The following is a 23,936-nucleotide window of genomic DNA, read 5'->3' on the forward strand; positions in this document are numbered from 1 at the left end:
TGTTTCTAGCCAGGCACAGTGGCAATCCCAGAGGCTTGGGAGGCTGAAGCAGGAGGATCGCAAGTTCAAAGCCAGCCTCAGCAACATAGCAAGAACCTATCTCAAAATAAAAAAAATAAAAAGGACTGAGGATGTGGCTCAGTAGTTAAACACCCCTGGGTTTAATCCCCACTACCATAAATAAATAAACAAACAAACAAACAAACAAACAAAACTGTTTCTATCATTACCAAATCCATTGTAGCCATCCATGTTTCCACCATATCCACCACCCCCACAGCTGCCATAAAAGCCTCCATACTCACTTGAAGTTTCCTCCATGACCAAAATTGTCATTGTCACCAAAGCCACCTGCATGACTACCACCAAAGTTTCCAGAACCACTTTGACTTCTATAGCTAAATGAAGCATTAACCATCTCTTGCTTCTACAGCGCTTTCTTTACTTCACAGTTGTGGCCATTCATAGTATGGTATCTGTGAATGACAATCTTATCCACAGTCATAGTTGTCCAAGGCTACAAAAGCAAAGCCCTGAGCTGGGAGACCCTGTCCCTAAATAAAATACAAAATAGGGCTGGGGATGTGACTCAGTGGTTGAATGCCCTTGAGTTCAATCCCTGGTACCCGCCCCCCCCCCAAAAAAAGCAAAGCCCCTCTTCTTTCTGCTGACTCACTCAGTCATGAGCAGTCACTTCCATTTTTCCATAGATAATGTTCTTCTGCATCTTCTTTACTGCCACAAAGTTCTTTTTCACAGTTAAGTGGGCCCCTATTCTTTGAGAATCTTTTCTTTAGACAGCTCTCTTTGGTTCCACAACTCTTCTATCCACCTTGTGTGGCCTAGCACACATGGCTACATCCACTTCCTCTGCAGTGGCTTAAGTGATAAGCCCCTGGAGTATTTTGTGTTTGGGTCTCTTGTTACCACATAGTCCATGAGTGTTCCCCATGGCTCAAAATGGCTTCTTAGATTCTCATTAATTATTTCCAAGCTCAGCTCTCTGATGAAGAGCCTCTGCAGCTGTTTGGGCTCTTCGGGAGACATGACAGCACTGGGAAGAGAGACTTTAATGATGCTTTGTCCATAGGCAGAAAAATCTTTCTTTTTTTCTTCATGGTCCTGGGGATAGAATGCAGGGTCTCATACATGCTAGGCAAGTGCTCTACCACTGAACTACATTCCCAGCTAGGTTTTTCTTTTTTTAATATTTATTTTTTAGTTATAGGTGGACACAATATCTTTATTAGTTATAGGTGGACACAATATCTTTATTTTATATTTTTGTGGTGCTGAGGATTGAACCCAATACCTCACGCATGTCAGGTGAGCGCTCTACCTCTGAGCCACAACCCCAGCCCCAGTTTTTCTTTTCTTTCTTTTTTTTTTTTTTTTTTAGAGTAACAAGGCATGAGTTTTATTAAAGAGGAAAAGGGAAAGGGGACACTCTTAAGGGAGAGAGTGGGTCCTCTCAAAGAGAAGATGGATAATGTGCCTTTCCTGCACCCCAGTTTTATTGGGGATCCCATAGAGGTTTTCAGAGAGTTCCACCCAGGTCCACCTCTTAACTTTTAACTGACAACAGGATGATGATCCTGGTGATGAGAATCAGGGCCAAGTTACATTTCTCCGGAATGTTGAAGACTGAACACCCAAGAAATGCCTAGGCAATTATTTAAAGGATAGAACAGAGATAGACTTCTCCACAGAGTAGGGGTCCCAGAGCTGGGTGTCCGAGGAAGTGGGGGTGTCCTGCCTCTTTTATAATTTTAGATTTCCTTTATTCTTATTCTCTCTCCTCCCCCATCCTGACTACAAGACTAGTGACCAAAAGTAGTTTTTCTTTTTTTTAATGAGGATTAAACTCACATAAATTTCAGAAAATTCATGTGAACACTGAGAACAATATCTGGTACATCAAAAACTCTAATGGCTAGATACTACTCCTACTATTATTATTAATAGTAGATGTATTATAAATGACATTCTTTTAAATGGCCTTAACTGGTGAAATGAAAAGTTGATAACACTATATCAGGACTCAGTTTTATTTTATTTATTTATATTTTTTGGTACCAGGGATTGAACCTAAGATTGCTTTACCACTGAGCCACATCCCTAGCCCTTTTTGTGTTTTAGAAAAGGGTCTTGCTAAGTTGCTTAGGGCCTTGCTAAGTTGCTGAGATTGGCTTTGAACCTGCGATCCTCCTGCCTCAGCCTCCCAAGGCATTGGGATTACAGAGTGTGCCACCATGCTCGGCACCTGATTTTATTTTATTAGCCCATGAAATTCCCAAGTCTCAGAATGCCTGCCCTGAATCATGCTATGTATATGGAGAGGTTGCTCACCATGAGGCAATTGATCTCAATCCTGGCAAAGGAAGAAAAACGCTATAAATATCCTCATTACCCAGAAGAAATACTGAGCTCTCAGCCTGGAGACACCACCATATACATTGAGGTTCTGCACACAAATGGTGTTGCTGAGATGTTGTGGTGAGGAAGGTGAGTGTGAGGGACAGTGTAACTCAGTAGGAAGAACACAGACTCTGAACACAGAAGGGATTCAAATCCCAGCAGGTCCTTCCACCTCTCTGAGCCTCATATATACAATGGGGATCTTATTTCTTTTCTTTTTTCTTTTTTTAGATGTTGACGGACCTTTATTTTATTCATTTATTTATATGTGGTACTGAGATTCGAACCCAGTGCCTCACACATGCTAGGCAAGCACTCTGCCACCAAGCCACAATCCCCAGCCCTGGGGATCTTATTTCATGGGATTAAAAAGAGGATGAAATGAAGTAATTTATACAGAGAACTCTGAACAAGGACAGACATATTGTGAGTGCTCAATAACATTACTTACCTCAATCATGATGAGGAAGAGACTAACCATAACAGAATAAAAAAGCAGAGGAGCAAGAAAGAGCATGCCACTGCCCTCAAGCTGGGAGCTTGTATTCTGAGCTCTCATTCATTAGGGAAAATGCCCAGTAGACAAGCTAGAAGGAATCCTGTAGACACTCTCACCAGTGAGCACACTCGCTCCAGGGCTACAAATACTATTAATGAAAATAACTGGCCTCAGTCCTGTCCACTAGTTTGATGCCCATGTAGATCCTGTCAGACCAAATGTTATGAACCTTAAGTGCCACAGCATGCCTGAAACCACAGCCTGAATCACCAAGACCCACAGTAGTACATTCCAAAATGGCAGAACTCTTACTTCCTTTATGCCAAGCTTTGGTGAGCAGCCAGGTATTAGAAGCCCTGGGCCACTGATGAGTGGCACATGGTGAGAGTCTGGCATGGAGGCAAGGGAGAGTGGGATTCTTTTTTTTGAAAAATTTATTTATTTGTTCTAATTTGTTATACATGACAGCAGAATGCATTTCAGTTCATAGTATATATTAGAGCATAATTTTTCATTTCTCTGGTTGTACACAGAGTCACACCATTCGTTTTTTCATACATGTACCTAGGGTAATGATGTCCATCTCATTCCACCATCTTTCCTACTACCATGTCCCCTCCCTTCCCCTCCCTCACCTTTGCCCTATCTAAGGTTCCTCCATTCCTCCCACACTCCCCCCACCAGCCCCATTATGGATCAACATCCACTTATCAGAGAAAACATTTGGCCTTTGGTTTTTTGGAACTGGCTTACTTAGCATGATAATCTCCAACTCCATCCATTTACCTGCAAATGCCATGATTATATTCTCCTTTATTGATGAGTAACATTCCATTGTGTGTGTGTGTGTGTGTATATATATATCACATTTTCTTTATCCATTCATCTATTGAAGGGCATCTAGGTTGGTTCCACAATTTAGCTATTGTGAATTGTGCTGCTAAAAACATTGATGTGGCTGCTTCACTATAGTATGCTGTTTTTAAGTCCTTTAGGTATAAACTGAGGAGTGGGATAGCTGGGTCAAATGGTGGTTCGTTCCAAGTTTTCTAAGGAAGCTCCATACTGCTTTCCAGATTGGTTGCACCAATTTGCAGTCCCACCAACAATGTATGACTGAGTCTCTTCCCCCAAATCCTTGCGAACACTTATTGCTGCCATTCTGACTGGAATGAGATGAAACCTTAGAGTAGTTTTGATTTTCATTTCTCTAATTGCTAGAGATGTTGAACATTTTTTCATATATATGTTGATTAATTGTATACCATTTTCTGAGAAATGTCTGTTCAGTTCCTTAGCCCATTTATTGATTGGGTTATTTGGTTTTTGGTGTTAAGTTTTTTTTAATATTTATTTTTTAGTTGTAGTTGGACACAATACCTTTATTTATTTATTTTTATGTGGTGCTGAGGATCAAACCCAGGGTCTCACATGTGCTAGGTGAGTGATCTACTGCTGAGCCACAATCCCAGCCCCTTGTGTTAAGTGTTTTGAGTGCTTTATATATCCTAGACTTTAGTGCTCTATCTGATGTATGTGTGGTAAAAATTTGCTCCCTTTATGTAGGTACTTTCTGCACCCCACTGATTGTTTCTTTTGCTGAGAAGAAGCTTTTCAACTTGAATCCATCCCATTTATTGATTCTTAATTTTATATCTTGTACTATAAGAATCTCGTTAAGGAAATCAGAGCCTAATCTGATAATGACTATTTGGGCCTACTTTTTCTTCTATTAGTGTGGGATCTCTGGTCCTTGATCCACTTTAAGTTGAGTTTAGTGCCTGGTGAGAGATAGGGAGAGAGTGGGATTCTTAATTTCCATGCAAGCAAGTGACAAGAGACTCCTTGCAGGCAAAATGCTTTGGGTAGGGGGCTGGGGGTGGGGCTCAGCGGAAATGTACTTGCTGGGCATGTGTGAGGTACTGGGTACATTTCTCAGCACCACATAAAAATAAATAAAATAAAGGTCTGTCAACAACTAAAATAACATCTTAAGAAATGTTTTGGATGGGAGAGTGAGTGGGTGGAAGGAGGCAGGAAAGATTTTCTAGCAGATTAACAAGATTCCTTCTTTGAAGCAGGCATTAAATCAACAGCTGAAACTTTACCTCCTACCCCCAGCCAAGATGCCAACAAATTATAGACCATCTCACCTCCAGGGCTCTCCAGATTGGAAACCTTTTGAATTCTCAATTCAAAACCTTAGAATTCTCTGCTAAGAACAGACTCTTCCAAACTACACCCTCTTCAGACACTAGTGCAGGTAAGTATGGAGATATGGCACAGAAGCACGAGATGGAGAGCAGTGGTGAGAGCAGCAGGTGAGGCAGAGGAGCTAGCTAGAGGATTGCCAGCTCAGCCCTTGGCTGGTTGTGAGTTCCCCATCCCAAATTCCCACGTTGTCACCTCTCCCCACCCCCATGAGCCTCAAAGCACCAGGGTGTCCAGTCTCCCCAGAACTCTAGGCCCCTATTCCTGTCCTGGACCCTGCTGGAGGTATGCATCTGCTGGTTCATGTTCTAGTGATGCAGCAATGTGCCCACATTTGCCTGAGTATAACCTGTGCACAGACATCCTGCCCCAGAACTTCAAAGGGCCTTTCCAGACCATTCTGAGAGAAGCTGACTTTGCTAATGGCCTGTCAGGCCAAGGTGATTTTGCATACTGTTGGATCCTCAGGAGTTGGTCATGCCCTGCTCTGCTCAGCAGGACTGCCTGGAGCTGGACAGAATTCCAGGGAAAAGAGAGGCCTGTGCCTCACTTGCCCCCAAGTGTGCAGTGGGGACAATTTGTATGAGGGACATTGGGCTCATTACAGAGAGTTGCTTTGGAGACACCTGTAGGTCATCACTCTGTTAGCTTCTTCCTGAATTGAGGAAAATCCAGGGAAAGGGCCCTAGGCAGGGGTGTTGTATGCCAGAGCACAAGAAAGAGGGGATGGAACCCCTCTTCAATACCATAGACTTTCTTCAGAACTCCACACCCTAAATCTTGAATTATTTTCTTTTCCACCTATGTAATTCCAGTCATTTTCATTCCCCATCAGTTTCTTCCCTCTCTTTCCCCTACACTCTCATTTTCACCCTACCACACCCTTCCCTGTCTATCTTCTTACTCCTTTCCCTTCTCCTTCCTCTCCTGCCTGTGCCTAGCAATGTTGATGACTCTCAGAAATGAAGTCTAGGTCAAATGTTGACATCCTCTTTTTTTCATGTGAATCCAGGCAGCCAATACATATATTGAAGTATCTGTAAAGTGCACAGATAACAGGAATTGTGGAGAAGTAAGGTAAGTCATGGTTCCCACCTTCAAGGACTCATAGTCCAGTTGGAAGATGAGATGTGCTGACATGAAAAGATAATTAGTGAGTCAAAGTAGGGGACAGTGAAATGCTTCTGGGCTCAAAACACGAGGCATATTAGATTTGGGCAGATCTAAACAGGTGTAGCTGAGTGATGTTATTACAAGTCTAAAAAGCCACCAGACTGCCCTGGGAAAGGGGAGAAGGTGATAGGATCCCAGGACCTTTCCCAAGCTGCAGGCCCATCCTCACTACTGTGCTAGTGAGACCCAGCTTTAGGCATCTCTGAGAGTCATGATATCATGGAGTCCTCTCAGAATACTCTGACATCCTTGAGTACAAGTGTCTCATTGCTCCGAACAAAGGTACTATGTACGGCAAAGCCTCTTGGTTAGCTGAATTTCTGATGGTGATGTCTTGATATTCCAGCCCATAGTTATAACTAGAGTAGGCAGCTCTCATAAGCACTCAATGGAAACTCCAAGGTTGCCCTAGAGACCTTACCAACTCTACCCCAAATATTAAGTTCTTAGAAACAAGCCACTCTACAGCCACATGTAATAGGTGGCACACAGGGGATAAGCACAATATACCAAAAAAAAACCTCTTGGGCTGGCAACATAACTCAGTGGTGGAGTGCTTGCCTAGCATGCATGAAGCCCTGGATTATTCAATTCACAGCACCACACACACACACACACACACACACACACACACACACACACAAAGCTCTTAAGCATGAGGAAAATATTTTTTTGTTTTCTTGGAGGCAATAATGCTCAGTGTTCCCCCGGTCTTTTTTACCTTCTTTCTATTACCTTTGAGATTCTAGTTTTTGGGGGGTTCATAGTCAAAATTGCATACTTGTAAGTTTTATTTGCTGATCAATTAATTTCTAGCCCAAATATAATTGGCTTCTCCATGTTTTCTAGAACCCAGGAAGGTACCTACCAAGAAACAAATCCACAGATGGTACAAAATATTTTCAAACTAATAAAGCAGCACTTATGTGGGTTTATATAAGAAGTGCCAGGCCATCTTCTTAGTGATGCCCTGAACAGAACAATTACAACTCTAATCCTGAAACAAAATTTGTGGAAATCCCAAAAGCAATTATTTGGCTCTTCATTGCAGAATAGTCTTTGGGGTGGAGGAAGAGATACTGTAGTCCATGGCACAAGATATAGAGGGGTACACAAATATACTGAAGAAACCCTTAACAATTAAAAATTATACAAACATAGCATAGGATATGTTATTTACAGGAATTTCCATCTTTTATCAAAAATACATCAAAAATGTAAAGGTTATTAGAAGATTCTCAACCTCAGTAGGCCACGAAGATCTGCTCCAGCTTCTCTTAGAAAACAAAAGAAGAGCACACCCCAAAAGAATATTCCATGCAAACCTCATAGATGAAATATTTGACCAGGAGGGTGAAGAGTGGATGAGGGTGTATGTGTGTGTGTGGGGGGGGGGGATTGTACAAACACACAGAGACCCAAACCAATAAGCTAAATGTCATTTTCTTTAGTTATCTAAAATTTGGATCTACATACTTAGTACAGACAAAAGTAATTGTTCCATGTGTCTTGTTTCTCTCAAAAACACAATAGAATAATTTGAGTTCTTAGGTCATAAAAATATCAAAGTGAGCTGGGTGCAGTGGTGCATGCCTGTAAACCCAGTGGCTTAGGAGGCTGAGGCAGAAGAATTGCAAGTTCAAAGCCAGCTTTAATAACTTAGCGAGACACTGAACAACTCAGTGAGACCCTGTCTCTAGATAAAATATTTTTTAAAAAGGGCTGGGGATGTGGTTCAGTGCTTAAGCACTCCTAGGTTCAATACTGGGTACCCCTCAAAAAAAATCAAAGTGATATGGAATCTCAAACACTAGATGATGCTTAATTCTCACCCCCACCTGTTACCCCCATGTAGAAGCTTCCTTGTGAGGATAGCCAGCTTCAACCCCATCCACTAACCACTTTCCCTTAGAACAGAGGAAGCAGCAAGATCCGAGAAGGGTAACCAGGCATGCACTTCTCATGGTAGCATTAAACTGCATTTTTATTTCTGCTTTTAGAAAACTCCTTTAGAACAATTAGTCTCATCATTGAAGTTCTTACTGTCTGTTGCCTTCATTTACAGTGCTCTGAGATTCTGTAGATGTGACCACTCTAACAGAACCAGAGATTGAGGCCTTAGGATCCTCCCAACATCACACTTGTGTAAGTGCCTTTTGGGGGGACTTGGGATGAGCTGAAGAGCTGTTACAGTGATGCTCCAATGCAGTGATGATCCCTTCTACATGCATAAGGTTATATATACACTTATAAACTATTTCACATATATAATTGCTTGAAATCATCTCAAATACCTAGGGCCATGTGCAGCAAATACTATCCTCACTTGAGAGATAGGGATGGAGGCTCAGATCAGTAAAGTGATGTACTGAAGGTCACACAACACACAGGTGGAACCTCCTGATGTAAACAAGCTCCCAAATCTCATGTTTCCACATCTCATACCATCTGTTTGGAAAAGAAGGGGGTAGAGGTATGGCTCAAAAGAAGGGGGTAGAGGTATGGCTCCATGGAAAGCACTTGCTTAGTATGCCTGAGGCCAGGGATTCCATGCCCAACCCAGCAAACAAAAAAGAGAGAGAAATCTGGGCATGATGCTGCATGCCTGTAATCACAGCAACTTGGTAGGCTGAGGCAGGAGGATCACAAGTTTGAGGCCAACCTCAGTAATTTAGCAAGGCCCTAAGCAACTTAGTGAAACCCTGGATCAAAAAATAAATAAATAAAAGGCTGGCGATGTGGCTCAGTGGTTAAGTGCCCCTGCACTAAATCCCCAGTGCAAGAAAAAGAAAGAAAGAAAGAAAGAAAGAAGAAAGAAAGAAAGAAAGAAAGAAAGAAAGAAAGAAAGAAAGAAAGAAAGAAAGAAAGAAAGAAAAAGAAATATTTTATTCTGTGGTCTTAATGACCTCAGGCACATCACTGAATATAGGTTGGGATGCAGTCCTTGGGAAAATAAATGCCTCCAGGAAAGAAATAAAGGTAAAGTTTATAGATGAGCTAAAAGGGATCTGAACTTTAATGAAAAACAAACAAACAAAAAAACACACCAGGGAAATTGCTCCCATATATTCCTAAAAATGTAAAATTTAAATTAAATAAAACATCAATAACACTTCCTTTTCAGTGGAGTTCCTGCTACTGTTTTCAGGGTTTCTCAACCTTACACTATCTGGCATTTTGAGCTACTAGAAACTTGTCATGGGACAGGGTGGTGTCCTATGTACTGTAGGATGTTTAGAAGCATCATGGGCTTCTGCCACTAGATGTCAGAAATATGTCCTCCTCCAAACTCCATAGACTGCCTATAGATCTTCTGAGTGTGCCCTGGGGGCAAATTGGTACTGCTGAGAACCACAGCTTGCTTGCTTGATTGATTCAATATTGGGAATTGAACCCAGAAGTTCTTAACCACTTAGCCACATCCCCAGCCCTTTTTATTTTTTCTTTTGAGACAGGGTCTTGCTAAATTGATTAGGGCCTTGCTAAGTTGCTAAGGCTGGCCTTGAACTTGAATCCTCCTTTCTCAGCCTCCCCAGTTGCTGGGACTACAGTTGTGTGCAACTCTGTCCAAGAACCACCACCGCTTTAAGTCCAGAGCAGCCTAACAGACTATCTTGTTCTGCATAGACTTCCAATGGCCCTCAGAAATTCCAACACCCTGAGGGAGACACAAAAGTCCTTCCTGCAGCCCTGCCAACCTCCCCAGTCCCTCCTGCCTCTCCCTGCCTTACACTCTGCCCTTGCTCTGCAAAACTGCTGGTAGAGCTTTCCCACACAGCCACACTAGTTTCCATCTCCACCCTCATTGCTCTTCCCTTTGCTTGGAATATTTTCCCTGAGTTATGTCTACTAAACCCTACCCAACTCTCAAGAGTTGGCTTACAACATCATGATAAATGGAGAAAAACTGAAAGTATTTCCTCCAAAATCAGGAACAAGTCAAGGCTGTCTACTCTCACCATTCCTATTCCACAGAGTCCTCAAAACATCAGCCACAGCAATCAGGCAAGAAAAAGAAATCAAAGGGATGCAAGTAGGAAAAGAAAAAGCCAGACTATCTGTTTTCCATCAACATGATCCTACATCTAGAAAACCTTAAAAGTCTACCAGAAGACTTCTAGAGTTTATAAATGAGTTTAGCAAAGTAGCAGGATACAAGATCAATACCCATAGCTTTCCTATACTTCAACAGTCATTCAGTCAAGGAAGAAATCAGGAAAACTATCCCATTGACAATAACCTAAAAAAAATTAAATATAGGCTGAGGCTGCAGCTCATTGGCAAAGTGCTTGCCTAGCATGTGTGAGGCACTGGGTTCGATCCTTAGCACCACATAAAAATAAACAAATAAAATAAAGACATGCTCTCCAAACACAACTACCAAAAAATTTTTTTAAAAAATCTTTAAAAATTAAATACATTGGAATTAATCTAACCAAGGCAGTAAAAGAGCTCTATAATGAAAATTATAGAACACCAAAGAAAGAAACTGATGAAAACCTTAGAAGATAGAAAGACATCCTGTCATGTTCTGAGATAGGAAAAATCAATATTGTCAAAATGGCCACTCTACCAAAAGCAATACACAGATTCAATGCAATCCTCATCAAAATACCAATGACATTCTTCACAGAATTAGAAAAAAACAATTCTTAAATTCATTTGAAAGAATAAGAGACCCAGAATAGCCAAAGCAATTCTAAGCAAGAAAAGTGAAGCAGGAAATGTCACAATACCCGATCTAAAATTATAATCCAGAGTTGTAGTAACAAAACCAGCATGGTATTGGCATCAAAATAGACATGATGACCAGTGGAACAGAAGACACAGCAATAAATCCACATGCCTACAGCCATGTGATATTTGAAAAAAGCACCAAAAATATATTTTGAAGATAAGACAGCCTTTTTAATAAATGGTGCTGGGGAAACTGAATAGTTATATGTAGAAAAATGAAATTAGACCCATCTCTCTCACCCTGAACAAAACTCAAATTGAAATGGATTAAAGACTTAGGAATTAGATCGAAACTTTACAACTTCTAGAAGAAAACATGGGGTCAACAATCCATCACATAGGTGCTGGCACCGAGTTCCTTAACAAGACCCCCAAAGCACAAGAAATAAAACCAAGAATCAATAAATGGGATGCTGTCAAACTGAAAAGCTTCTGCACAGCAAAGGAAATGATTAAGAGCATGAAGAGAGAGCCTACAGAATGGGAGAAAATCTTGGCCAGCTACTCCTCCAAAGGGATGAATATCCAGAATATATAAAGAATTAAAAATAACACCAAAAAAAACCCAATCAATAAATGAGCAAAAGAATTAAAAAGAAACTTCTCAAAAGAAGAAACACAAGTGGCCAATAAACATATGAAAAAATGTTCAATATCCCTAGCAGTCTGGGAAATGCAAATCAAACTACACTAAGGGGAGAGAGGACAGGAGAGGAAAGGGCAATGAAAAAGGCAGTGGGGGGGGTTTGTTAATTGAAATAGATTTCCATGCATGCATGAGTTTGTTGGGATTAACACAGCTACTATGTATAACTATAAAGCTCTGATTAAAAAATTTTTGGTTTAGTGTAGACTTACCCTAAGCCTTTCCTTTACCCCCAATCTAAGGTTGGTTCATGCCCCCACCTCTGTGTCCCCATAGCACCTTCTGCAAATTTCTGTCACAGTTCTTACCCCTCATACCCCTATGTTACTCCTACTGACTGTGAGCTCCTAGAGGATAAGGCCATGCCATTCAAATCTGAGGCACAGTGCCTGGTGTGTAGCACTTATTCAACCAATCTTTATTGAAGTGAACCACAGAGAAGAGCTAAAAGGACACCAGGTTGGGAGTCAAAACATCACAATTATCTTCCCTTGTTGCTGCCGCCAGCTTTACCCATAACCTACCACCATGGCCTAAGCCCATGGAATTTGCAAAGCTTCCAAAGTCTTAGACAAGAGCCGAGCCCATCTTTGTGTGCTTGCATCCAACTGTGATAAGCCTATGTATTCAGGTTGGTGAAGGCCTTTTGTGCTGAGCCCCAAACCAACCTAATTAAGGTTGATGAAAAGAAGGAACTAGGGGAGAGCATAGGCCTCTGTAAAGTTGACCATAAGAGAAAACCCCATAAAGTGTTTGTTTGCAGTTGTGTAGTGGTTGAGGACCATTAGCAAAGAATCCCAACAAGGATGTAATCCAAGAGTACTTCATATGCAAGAAATGAACAAATAAAATTTTGGGTTGGGGCTGGGATTGTGGCTCAGAGGTAGAGTGCTCACCTAGCGTGCCTGAGGCACTGAGTTCAATCTTCAGCACCACATAAAAATAAAAATAAAGATATTGTGGGCTGGGATTGTGGCTCAGTGGTAGAGCGCTCACCTAGCACGTGCAAGGCCCTGGTTCAATCCTCAGCACCACATAAAAATAAAATAAAGATATTGTGTCCAACTACAACTAAAAACAAATAAATAAAGATATTGTGTCCAACTATAACTAAAAAATGAAAATTTTAAAAACAATTTTGGTTAACAAAAAAAGCACACCAGAATTTCAGTTCCAGTTCTGCCACTCGAAAGTGATCGATCACTTTGCATCTCTGAACCTTTGTTGACTCATCTGAGGAATCAATTCAGACTAAATAAGTACCTAATAGGTCCTTCTAAGTTTGAACTATTGATTCTATAAGTTTCTTTTTTACATCTTATTTTAAAACATTTCCCAGCCAGTATAGTGGCACATACCTATAATCAATTCATGAAGTTTAAGGCAGGAGGATCACAAGTTCAACAATGGTGTCAGCAACTTAGTGAGACCCTGTCTCAAAAAGTAAAAATGGTTGGGATGTGGCTCAGTGGTTAAGAACCTAAGTTCAATCTGCAGTACCAAAATAAAACAAAATTAAAAAAACATTTCCCAAAGGACAGGGCCATTATCTTCCTCTCTCTTCTGAATGATACAGCTTCTTCTACTGTTCTTCAAAGTGTTTTCCTATTGACTATTTCGTTTGACCCTAGAAATAATTATACTGTGACAGCTTAGTAGCTGTAATTTTAAAAAATCAGCATTCTTCAGAACAAGTGGCATGAAGATGAACAGTGTGAGATACTACCACTGCATATTTATATGTGCATAAAGACACCCTTTAGGGAGGTGTGATGATTGGGCAGGTGCTGGGCAGGAGATTACAAATCTTTTCACTGCATATCTTATATCATTGGATTTTTTAAACTATGTGAATATGGCATCTATTTTTAAAAAATTAAGGATAATGAAAAAAAAAAAACGAATGACAACATTTCCAATGCAACATTTCAACAGGCCATAGCAGGTGACAGACAGATCTGAGATTAGCAGCCAGGCCACAACTGTCAAAACGGCTATCAGAAAACCCTTTTAACTACATGTGAAAAGAATCAAGCTGGGAGCTGGGGATATAGCTCAATTGGTAGAGTGCTTGCCTCACATGCACAAGGCCCTGGATTTAATCCCCAGCACCAAAAAAGAAAAAGAAAAGAAAGAATGAAGCTTGGGGTCTGGGGTTGTAACTCCGTGGTAGAGTGCTTGCCTAGCATGTATAAGGCCCTGGGTTCAATCCTCAGCACCACATCACCACATAGAAATAAATAAAATAAAGGTCCATCAACAACTAAAAAATATTTTTAAAAAAGAATCAAGCAGGGTATGATGGTACACACCTGTAATCCCAACTACTGAGGAGGCTGATGCAGAATGATTCCAAGTTTGAGGCCAGCTTAAATAATTTAGTGACAATTATCTAAAAATAAAATTTAAGAAAAGGACTGGGAACCAGGTGCAATGGCTAATGCCCGTAATCCCTGCAACTTGGGAGGCAAGAGAATCACAAGTTTGAGGCCAGCCTCAGCAATTTAGCAAGACCCTCAGCACCTTAGTGAGACCCTGTCTCACAATAAAAAATAAAAAGGAGCTGGACATGGTGGCACATGCCTATAATCCCAAAGGCTTGGGAGGCTGAGGCTGGAGGATCGCGAGTTCAAAGCCAGTTTCAGCAACTTTGTAAGGCCTAAGCAACTTAGTGAGACCCTGTTTAAAATTTAAAAATAAAACAAGGACTGGGGATGTGACTCAGTGGTTAAGCACAACTGTGTGTGTATGTGTGTATGTATGTGTGTGTGTGTGTGGTAGAGCACTTACCTCACATGTGCAAAGCCCCGAGTTCAATCACTAGCACTGGAAAAAAAAAGAATCAATCAAAATCTAATAATCTAGTTTCTGTTTTAATCTAGTTCATTCCCAGACAATAAGATATAAACTAAAATTTAGGGCTGGAATGTATTTCAATGGTAGAATGTTTGCCTATCATATATGAGGCACTGGGTTCAATTCCCAGTACCATTTAAAAAACAAAATAAAGATCAACTTCACAGAAGATGCTTTCAAAAGGGGAGGTAAAGAATTTGGATTCTGGGGCTGGGGATGTGGCTCAAGCGGTAGTGCGCTCGCCTGGCATGTCTGCGGCCTGGGTTTGATCCTCAGCACCACATACAAAGATGTTGTGTCCGCGGGAAACTAAAAAATAAATATTAAAAAATTCTCTCTCTCTCTCACTCACTCTCTCTTTAAAAAAAAGAGTCTGTTACTGGGGCTCCCACTGGGAGGGGTCAACAAACAAATAAATGCTTTTTAAAAAAAGAATTTGGATTCTAACACTGAATCTGAACAACTCATTTTGTAGCCTCTAAGGAGATATATTTAGTGGATGATCCCCACCTAGAGGCAAAGTGGAGAAATAACAGACTTGAAAAGCAATAGATTTAGTGATTTAATAATGCTATAAATTTTTTATATCCACAATTCCCTATATGTACTGCCTGCCCTCTTTCTTCCTTTCCAGCAATAGCTATCACAACAGCCAATCAAATGAGGCCTGTGAGACACTAAATAATGACTAGCAGTTACATTAAATTTGTCATTAGGGCCGGGTGTAGTGGCACATGTCTGTAATGCCAGCAGTTTGGGAGGCTGACACAGGAGGATCCGAAGTTCAAAGCCAGCCAGAGCAATGGCAAGGCGCTAAGCAACTCAGTGAGACCCTGTATCTAAATAAAATACAAAACAGGGCTGGGGATGTGGCTCAGTGGTTGAGTGCCCCCAAGTTCAACCTCCAGTACAAAAAAAAAAAAATTGTCATTAGGATGGGGTGCTTTCCTTGAACTGTAAAAGGTCACTGCTGTACTATCACAGGGTGACACAATAAAGACCAAGTGTGAATATAACCTCCTTCCTTCTATAACTCCTGCCCTGTAAAATGAGGTGGGTGGATATCACACAGCATACGTGTGCTTAAGATCACCTCAATTCAGGCACCATGGTATACACCTATATTCCCAGTGCCTCTGGAGGCTGAGGCAGGAAGATCGTGAGTTCAAAGCCAGGCTCAGCAACTTAGTGAGGCCCTAAGCAACTCAGTGAAACCCTGTCTTTACATAAAATACAAAAAAAAAGGGCTGGGGATGTGGTTCAGTGGTTAGCACCCCTGGGTTCAATCCCCAGTACCAAAACCAACCAAACAAACAACTTAGTGAATTGGGGATGTGACTCAGTGATACAGCACTTGCCTAGCATTCACAAAGCCCTGGTTACTGTCCCCGGCACCACAATAAAACAAAGAACTGGTGTTCTCACCTAGAAGTCCTGATGTCACCTGTGTTTTTGTATACATGTAGAGCAAGCATTGTCTTCACTGTGTCAGCTCTTCATATTATTTGGTTACCTTTAATGTTAAAATATGATGGGCTGGGATTGTGGCTCAGCAGTGGAGTGCTCGCTTAGCAAGGGCAAGGCCCTGGGTTTGGTCCTGAGCACCACATAAAAATAAGTAAAAAAATAAAGGCATTGTGTCCATCTACACCTAAAAAATAAATATTAAAAAAAACCATGCAACTCACTCCTTTCAGGCTTTCATTCATTTTGAATGGTATCTATGCATCAGTGATAATGCCTAAGTGTTGAGCTTTTCAACACTTATGCATATACTGTGATAGATACCATACAAAATGAATGAAAGCTGAAGGTGTGATCAGTTCCAACCTCTTTTTAAAAATTTTTTAGTTGTAGTTGGACACAATACCTTTATTTCACTTATTTATTTTTATGTGGTGCTGAGGATCGAACCCAGGTCTCGCACATGCAAGGCGATCGCTCTACTGCCGAGCCACAACCCCAGCCCGAGTTTCAACCTATCTTAACTGTAATTTTATTTTACTGCCATGCAAAGGATTTAACCCAGGGCCTTGTACTTCCTAACGAGTGATCTACCCCTGAGCTACCTCCCTAGGTACCTAAATAAAATTTTAAATACTGTAGGATCCACCCAGAAAAGGAACTAGGGGAAAAAAGTTTGTTTTCTGTGTTATCCTATCAATCTCTGAAGAAATGTTTATTTTGAAATATTTATTTTTTTAGTTATAGGTGGACATAATATCTTTATTTTTATGTGGTGCTGAAGATCAAACCCGGTGCCTCACACATGGTAGGCAAACACTCTACCTCTGAGCCACAACCCTAGCCCATGAAGAAATGTTTTTTTAAAAATATATTAATACCTATTAAAATGATAATTGTACTACCATTCATGATGTATTAGGTTCTAGGTACAGAGATAGTGCTTGGTGTACATTATTTCTACAATTGTACAAGTCTTGGCTGTTTCCTGGTTTTGCTTCTTTTTTTTTTTTTTTAAAGTAATAAAGCTACACTGGATAGACCGCTTGAACTTGTATAGTATATATTAAAGAAAGAAATGCCTTTGTATTTTTCTTTTTCATTTTATTTGGGTTTTCATTTTATTTTGATTATGTATTACATAACACACTGCATGCTTCATAATATATCAAATAACCTTCTAGCAGGGGTAGATGACCATACTGAGTTTTTTCCATCAATCAGGAAAATGCTTCCTTAATCAATGTTCTCCAAACCCTGAAAAACAGTTTAAAAAAAGAGAATGTGAGAATTCTTTTCCCATCAAAGATGTACCATGTACTTTATTTCCACTGACACAGAATGACATTCTCTCTTATTAAAAACAAGTGTTTTCACATCCTGCAACAATATGGAATTGAAATGCAATGAATTTTATAATCACCATAGAAGAATAATCTGTAATGATTTCTACTTTTCCTTTTCTGAGAGCAGCAAACATTACTTTACATGAAAAGACCCTTCCCTCCCTGTAATCAGAACTAAAATCAAGAAACTATTTTTAACACCTCAATTCTTACACAAAGCACTCTCTGAGTCAGAGGATAATAGGGTAAAATCTGCTTCATAAAGTAACAGCCAACTTGAGGTACATACTATTATCCTCATTCCATTTTTTTTCAGATGAGGAAATAGAGGCTCAGAGAGGTTAAAAAAACCACTTGCTTAAGTCAGTAAGGATGTAGCAAAACCAGAATTCAAGTACAAGGACCCCCAACTCCAAAATCCTTGCCCTGTAAGCACTACACTACTTTTCAAGAGTCACAACCAAATACTTCAGCATCTATAAATTAAAAGATTATTCAGTGACGACATTTCTTCTAGGTATTTTGTTTACTACTACTGGAAGAATTGCCTTGAGAGAAGACAAAATAGTATACTTCTAGGAGCTACCTCTCAGAAATCTTAATCCTATTTCACATGCCTGGTGATCTTGATGGTTATTCTTAGACCAAACTTTGAGAAACACAGCTCTAGACAAGTAGATACAGCTATCCCCCTTATCTATTAGGGATCCATTCCAAAACCACCAGTGGATGCCTGAAACCACAAATGTACATACTGTTTCTTCCTATATATACATTCCTGTTATAAAATTTAATTTATAAATTAGGCACAGTAAGAGTTTAATAGTAACTAATAAAATAATTATAATAAAAGCATTTAACATTTTATAACTTTATTTCTGGAGTTTTCCATTTTAGATCACAGTTGATGGAGGTAACTGACATGGAAAGTGAAACTGCAGATAAGGGAGGACTACTGTATCTAACTTCTGTTATCTCAAATAGCAGTATATTGAGAGGCAGATCACCTACGTTGAGTTATTTAATTGCTCTGACCCTCTGTTTTTCACCTACAAAATGAGAATAATATTTACCTAGGTTCCCTGTGAAGAATAAATGAGCAAGGAATAAATATTAAAAAGTATCTAAAATTTTTAAAAAGAATTATTAGGAAAAACTACTCCTATAAGTTATATGAACATACTATTAGGTTGAGCCATATGAAAATATTACTACTTGGTCATTTTGACTTATAGAAAACAGCAGTTTAATGATTCAATCAAACACAGAATTACAACAATTCTTTAAGTAAGTTATTAGTGTGCCAACTGGCAGACCAGTGGAATACAGAAGAGCACATTCAGGAAACAGGCCCATGTATATATGGAAATTTAGTTTACTAGAATGGTATTACAAATAAAAATAAACTGTTTTATAAATTAATGATGGTAACAACTGACTATCTCCTGGAAAAAAGTTAAATCCTTGTTCACATTATATTCCCAAATGACCAGTAGATGGATCAAATAAGGACACGAGGGGAAAAAAAAAAGAAACTGTAACAGTATTTGGAAAGTATATATGCTTATAATCTTGGGTAGAAAAGGCATTTGTTACAGAAGATGTAAAACCCAGAATACAGAAAGATAAACTAAACATCAAAATTAAAAACTACTATCTGATGAAAAATATCACAAAGTGAAAAAGAAGACTGGGAAAAATATTTGCCATACATAAAAATTTTTTATAAAAATGCTGTTTTCCTTTTTTTTATATACGTTTATTTTTATTTATTTATTTGTATGTGGTGCCGAGGATCGAACCCAGGGCCCCGCACATGCTAGGCAAGTGCTCTACCGCTGAGCCACAATCCCAGCCCATACATAAAATTTTTAAATAATTAAAATCCAGGGGCTGGGGATGTGGCTCAAGCGGTAATGCGCTCGCCTGGCATGCACGGGGTACTGGGTTCCAGCTTCAGCACCACATAAAATAAAGATGTTGTGTCCACTGAAAAACTGAAATATTAAAAAAAAAAAAAGCTGTGCTTCATGGTGCAAGCCTTTAATCCCAGTGATTTGGGAAACTGAGACAGGAGAATCAACAAGTTCAAAACCAGCCTCAGCAACTCAGAGACACCCTGTTCCAAAATTTAAAAAAGGAATGCCTCTGGGTTCAATCTCCAGTATTTAAAAACAAATTATTAAATACATAAAAGATTACTTGCCTCACTAGTAGACAAGAAAATGCAAATTAGGTTCCAGAGCTCCCCTCAAACCTGGCAGATTGTGAGCATCAGAAACATCTTACCTTTGATTTATAATAGCGATTAACTCCAGATATGCGTCTATCTCTTTCCATCAAACTCCACTGATAGTGAAAATGGGCAACCCTTTTTTCCTTCAAATAAAAGACAAACATTATTGCAATTTGTAAAGATAAGTGACCCAACAGATGGATCTTACAACTTTTAATAAGTGCTATGCTAGAAAAATGGAATCATCACTGAAATAAAAGCCAAATTAGTTGGGCAAACCTATAATCCCAGCGACTCAGGAGGCTGAGGCGGGCGGCTTGAAAGTTCAAAGACAACCTGGGCAACTTGCCAAGACCCTGTCTTAAAATTAAAAATATGAAGGATTGGGGATGTAGCTCAGTGGTAGAGCACCCCAGGATTCAATACTCAGTATCGCTAAAAAAATTACTTAATTAGTTAATTAAACTAAAGACAAATTGACATACAACACCAGAACCTGGTACCTCACGGGTGAAAGACAATCACGAAACCAAAAACCAAATCTATATATATATTCCGAGTGTACTTAAAGACGTTGTGAAGGACTAGAACGAGGAAAAAATGAAAATCCGAATGTGATTCCCTAAAGGCTTGCAAAGCAAAGTGGGGGATAAAACCTTCATGGCGGAGGGAGGGGACTATGGGTAGGGAAAAAAAATTAAGAAGCTACAGAGATGTGAACATGAGAAATTAAAACCAAAATCGACAAAAAAGATCGGAGGTCTAAAGGGATGGGAACATGACAAGCGCCTCTCCGCTCTGCCTAGGAATTTTGACCTACCTACCTCTTTCATCTCTATCTTTCCAGCACCAGATAGGCTACTCTGCCCTATGACACTCTCTTCTCCCTTCAGGAACTATCTATTTCTAATTAAAGCAAGCTGTGCATTCCGCAAGCCTCCACTTTTAGGCAACATCAAGAAAGAGGAGGGTCAGCCTTGGTATCTCCCATCTCGGAGAGAGGCTCTATATCCTAACAATCTCCCTATCCCACCGCTGTTTTGGGACCGCGGTCCGTGGAATCGTTCCCGGTTGGGGGAAGTAGCCTTACCTTGCCCCCGTTAGTGAACCTGTGGATGTACACAGTTGCCACTCCCGGGATAAGCAAGCACGCGCCCATTATACCGAGTCCTGGAAGAATTTCGAACCACATTTCGGCACGGTTATCTAAACCAAATCCCTACCCCTTAGGCTCCTTAGAGGTGACCGGTTTCGGCTTCTTTCCCAGGAAACCCCGCGGCACCCCGCGAGAGGGCGGTGCCCTGTCTTCCTCCGGAAGAAGCGACGGAGTCCGCCAAGGCTCAAGAATGTCAAGGGCTCGCGCACTAGCCTTCCGTCACTATCGCTCTCTTGAGGTTCTTTCCTCTGGTTTTTCAGTTCCGACTCACCGCAGAGCGTAAGACGCTCAGTGACGTGAAGAACTCCGTGCAACCCACCAGCCACAGCAGTTTCGGAGCTCGGGACTCTAAAATGGCAGAGCAACTTTCTCCAGGAAAGTCGGCAGACCAAGTGTGCACCTTCCTCTTCAAAAAGCCTGTGCGGAAAGGGGCAGCAGGCCGGCGAAAACGCCGGATCTGCGACCCGGAGCCCGGGGAAAGCAGCAGCAGCAGCAGTGACGAAGGCAACACTGTGGTCCGACCGGAAAAGAAGCGTGTGGCCCACAATCCAATGATACAGAAGACCCGCGGCAGTGGTAAACAGAAGGCGGCCTACGGCGACTTGAGTAGTGATGATGAGGAGGAGAATGAGCCTCAGAGTCTCGGCGTGGTCTACAAGTCCACTCGCTCGGCGAAACCAGTGGGGCCAGAGGATATGGGGGCGACAGCCGTCTATGAGCTAGACACAGAGAAGGAGCGTGACGCACAAGCCATTTTTGAGCGCAGCCAGAAGATCCAGGAGGAGCTGAGGGGCAAGGAAGATGACAAGATCTACCGGGGAATCAATAATTATCAGAAATACATGAAGCCCAAAGATACGTCTATGGGCAATGCTTCCTCTGGGATGGTGAGGAAGGGCCCCATCCGAGCCCCTGAGCATCTCCGTGCCACCGTGCGCTGGGATTACCAGCCCGATATCTGTAAGGACTACAAGGAGACTGGCTTCTGTGGCTTCGGAGACAGCTGCAAATTCCTCCATGATCGTTCAGATTACAAGCACGGGTGGCAGATCGAACGTGAGCTTGATGAGGGTCGCTATGGTGTCTATGAGGATGAAAACTACGAAGTAGGAAGTGATGATGAGGAAATACCATTCAAGTGTTTCATCTGCCGCCAGACCTTCCAAAACCCAGTTGTCACCAAGTGCAGGCATTATTTCTGCGAGAGATGTGCACTGCAGCATTTCCGCACCACCCCGCGCTGCTATGTCTGTGACCAGCAGACCAATGGCGTCTTCAATCCAGCGAAAGAATTGATTGCTAAACTGGAAAAGCAGCGAGCTGCAGTAGAGGGTGGTGCTACGGATTTCCCAGAAGAGCCTGATGAGGGTCCAGTCCCCATTACCTAGATGGTTTTCCATAATTCTCAAATCTCAAAATAAATATTTTGTTGCTTTTTTGAAAATCTTAATTCGTGTCCTTTTTTTTTTTTTTTCAGGGAAAGTGACAGAAAAGGTGGGTGTTGAGATAGGGTCCTGGTTTAAAAGCTTCAAGGTGAGTATTGTGAAGATTTTTAGCACTGGGATAAACATTTCACCTGTGTTTTTCAGAAACCTTGAGCAAAAATTAAGGGGATGGGAGAAGTTCGAGAAAAGAGCTAGAATTTGCTTGAAGTAACACAAAGCTGTGATGAAAGCCTATTTATTATATCACATTTCTTTATCACATAATAGTTTACAAAGTACTCTGATGCATTATCTCTCTTGGGAGCCAGAACTACTTGAAAATACACCCAAACCAAAGTGTTGGGGTAAGGGTTAGGGAGCATGTCCTCGGTATGGTCCTTGCCCTCTTAAGCACCTATAGGTAATCCCCAATTTCTTGGATATAGAAATGAGATGTGCTGTCCAATACCATAGATGCTAGCCCCACATAGCTATTGAGTACTTGAAATGTGGCTAGTGGTCACTGTATTGAATGTTACAGTTCTAAACTTGTGAATTTGCATAGGGCAAAAACTTATAATCCAGGCTGGGGCTGTAGCTTAGTAGTAGAGTGCTTGCCTAGCATGTGTCAGGCACTAGGTTCACATTAAAATAAATAAGTGGAATGTGATGGACATTGTTATCCAAAGTACACGTATGAAGACACGAATTGTTGTGAATACACTATATATATAACCAGAGATATGAAAAACTGTGCTCCATATGTGTAATAAGAATTGTAATGCATTCCACTGTCATATATAAAATAAATAAATAAAAATAACAAAAAATGAAAAATAAAATAAAGGCATGCTGTCCATCTACAACTATAAAAAAAATTTTAGGGGCTGGGGATGTGGCTCAAGCGGTAGAGCGCTCGCCTGGCATGCATGTGGCCCGGGTTCAATCCTCAGCACCACATACAAACAAAGATGTTGTGTCCGCCGAAAACTAAAAAAAAAATTAAAAAATATTTTTAAAAAATTTTAAAAACATAATCACAGACTCTAATAGAGTTGATCATGCCCTTTAAAGTTAGTAGATGTGCTTGTCTTTCCAACTCAGTAACTAGCATAGCATTTGGTATACTGTAATCACTTAATAAATAAGATCAGAGATTTAGGAAGAGTGATTGGGGCCAAACCCTCAAATCCAAGATGAGGGGCTTTGACTATATTCTGTAGGTAATGGGGAAACAGCAGAGGATTGGGGAGGGGAAACACAAGTAGACTGTGGGAGTTTTTGTTGTTGTTGTTTGTTTTGGTTTGGTTTTAATGTTACTGATATTGCAGTCATGGTATGGATTGCAGAGAGATGGAAGACAAGAGGCCAGGAGAGCAGTTAGGCCAAATGATTAGTAAATATTATTAAAATAACTAGAATTTGGACTGATCAGGAAGCAGATGAAAGAATAAAGATTAAACTCTTTTTTAATTCACATTAACCTATTTAAGGATATTCTTTGAGCAGTTGCACTGCACTTGTCACAGGGGATATTAGCAGTGAACAAGACAGACACAGACCCTGCCCTCATAGAACTGGACATTAAATAATAACAAGTGTGATTAGTACACTGATTAGTGCACTGAGTTTAATCTCCAGAATTAACCCAATCCCAGCCGTGGAGGAATTCAAAGACATGAACCCACATCATACACTGTGATACATTCTATTATATAAAGTATCATGGGGATCATGAGATACACAACAGCCTACAGGGAAAGAGGCTTA

The 23,936-nt window shown here is 40.7% G+C and overlaps 2 protein-coding genes across 2 annotated transcripts; one reads left to right on the forward strand and one right to left on the reverse strand.

Moving 5' to 3' along the window:
* Positions 1-17,087: 17,087 nt before the first annotated feature.
* On the reverse strand, positions 17,088-20,923 carry Ndufa1 (NADH:ubiquinone oxidoreductase subunit A1). The gene is made up of 3 exons (XM_005319364.5): positions 20,677-20,923; positions 19,640-19,729; positions 17,088-17,261 (listed from the first exon to the last, which is right to left on the reverse strand). The coding sequence occupies exons 1-3, from the start codon at positions 20,776-20,778 to the stop codon at positions 17,241-17,243; spliced, it is 213 nt and encodes a 70-aa protein (XP_005319421.1). The 5' UTR covers positions 20,779-20,923; the 3' UTR covers positions 17,088-17,240.
* Positions 20,924-20,934: 11 nt separating this feature from the next.
* On the forward strand, positions 20,935-22,192 carry Rnf113a (ring finger protein 113A). Its single transcript, XM_005319365.4, has one exon. The coding sequence runs from the start codon at positions 21,096-21,098 to the stop codon at positions 22,128-22,130; it is 1,035 nt and encodes a 344-aa protein (XP_005319422.1). The 5' UTR covers positions 20,935-21,095; the 3' UTR covers positions 22,131-22,192.
* Positions 22,193-23,936: the final 1,744 nt, after the last annotated feature.

Source organism: Ictidomys tridecemlineatus, chromosome X (genome assembly GCF_052094955.1).
Source record: "Ictidomys tridecemlineatus isolate mIctTri1 chromosome X, mIctTri1.hap1, whole genome shotgun sequence".
Classification (NCBI taxonomy): Eukaryota; Metazoa; Chordata; class Mammalia; order Rodentia; family Sciuridae; genus Ictidomys; species Ictidomys tridecemlineatus.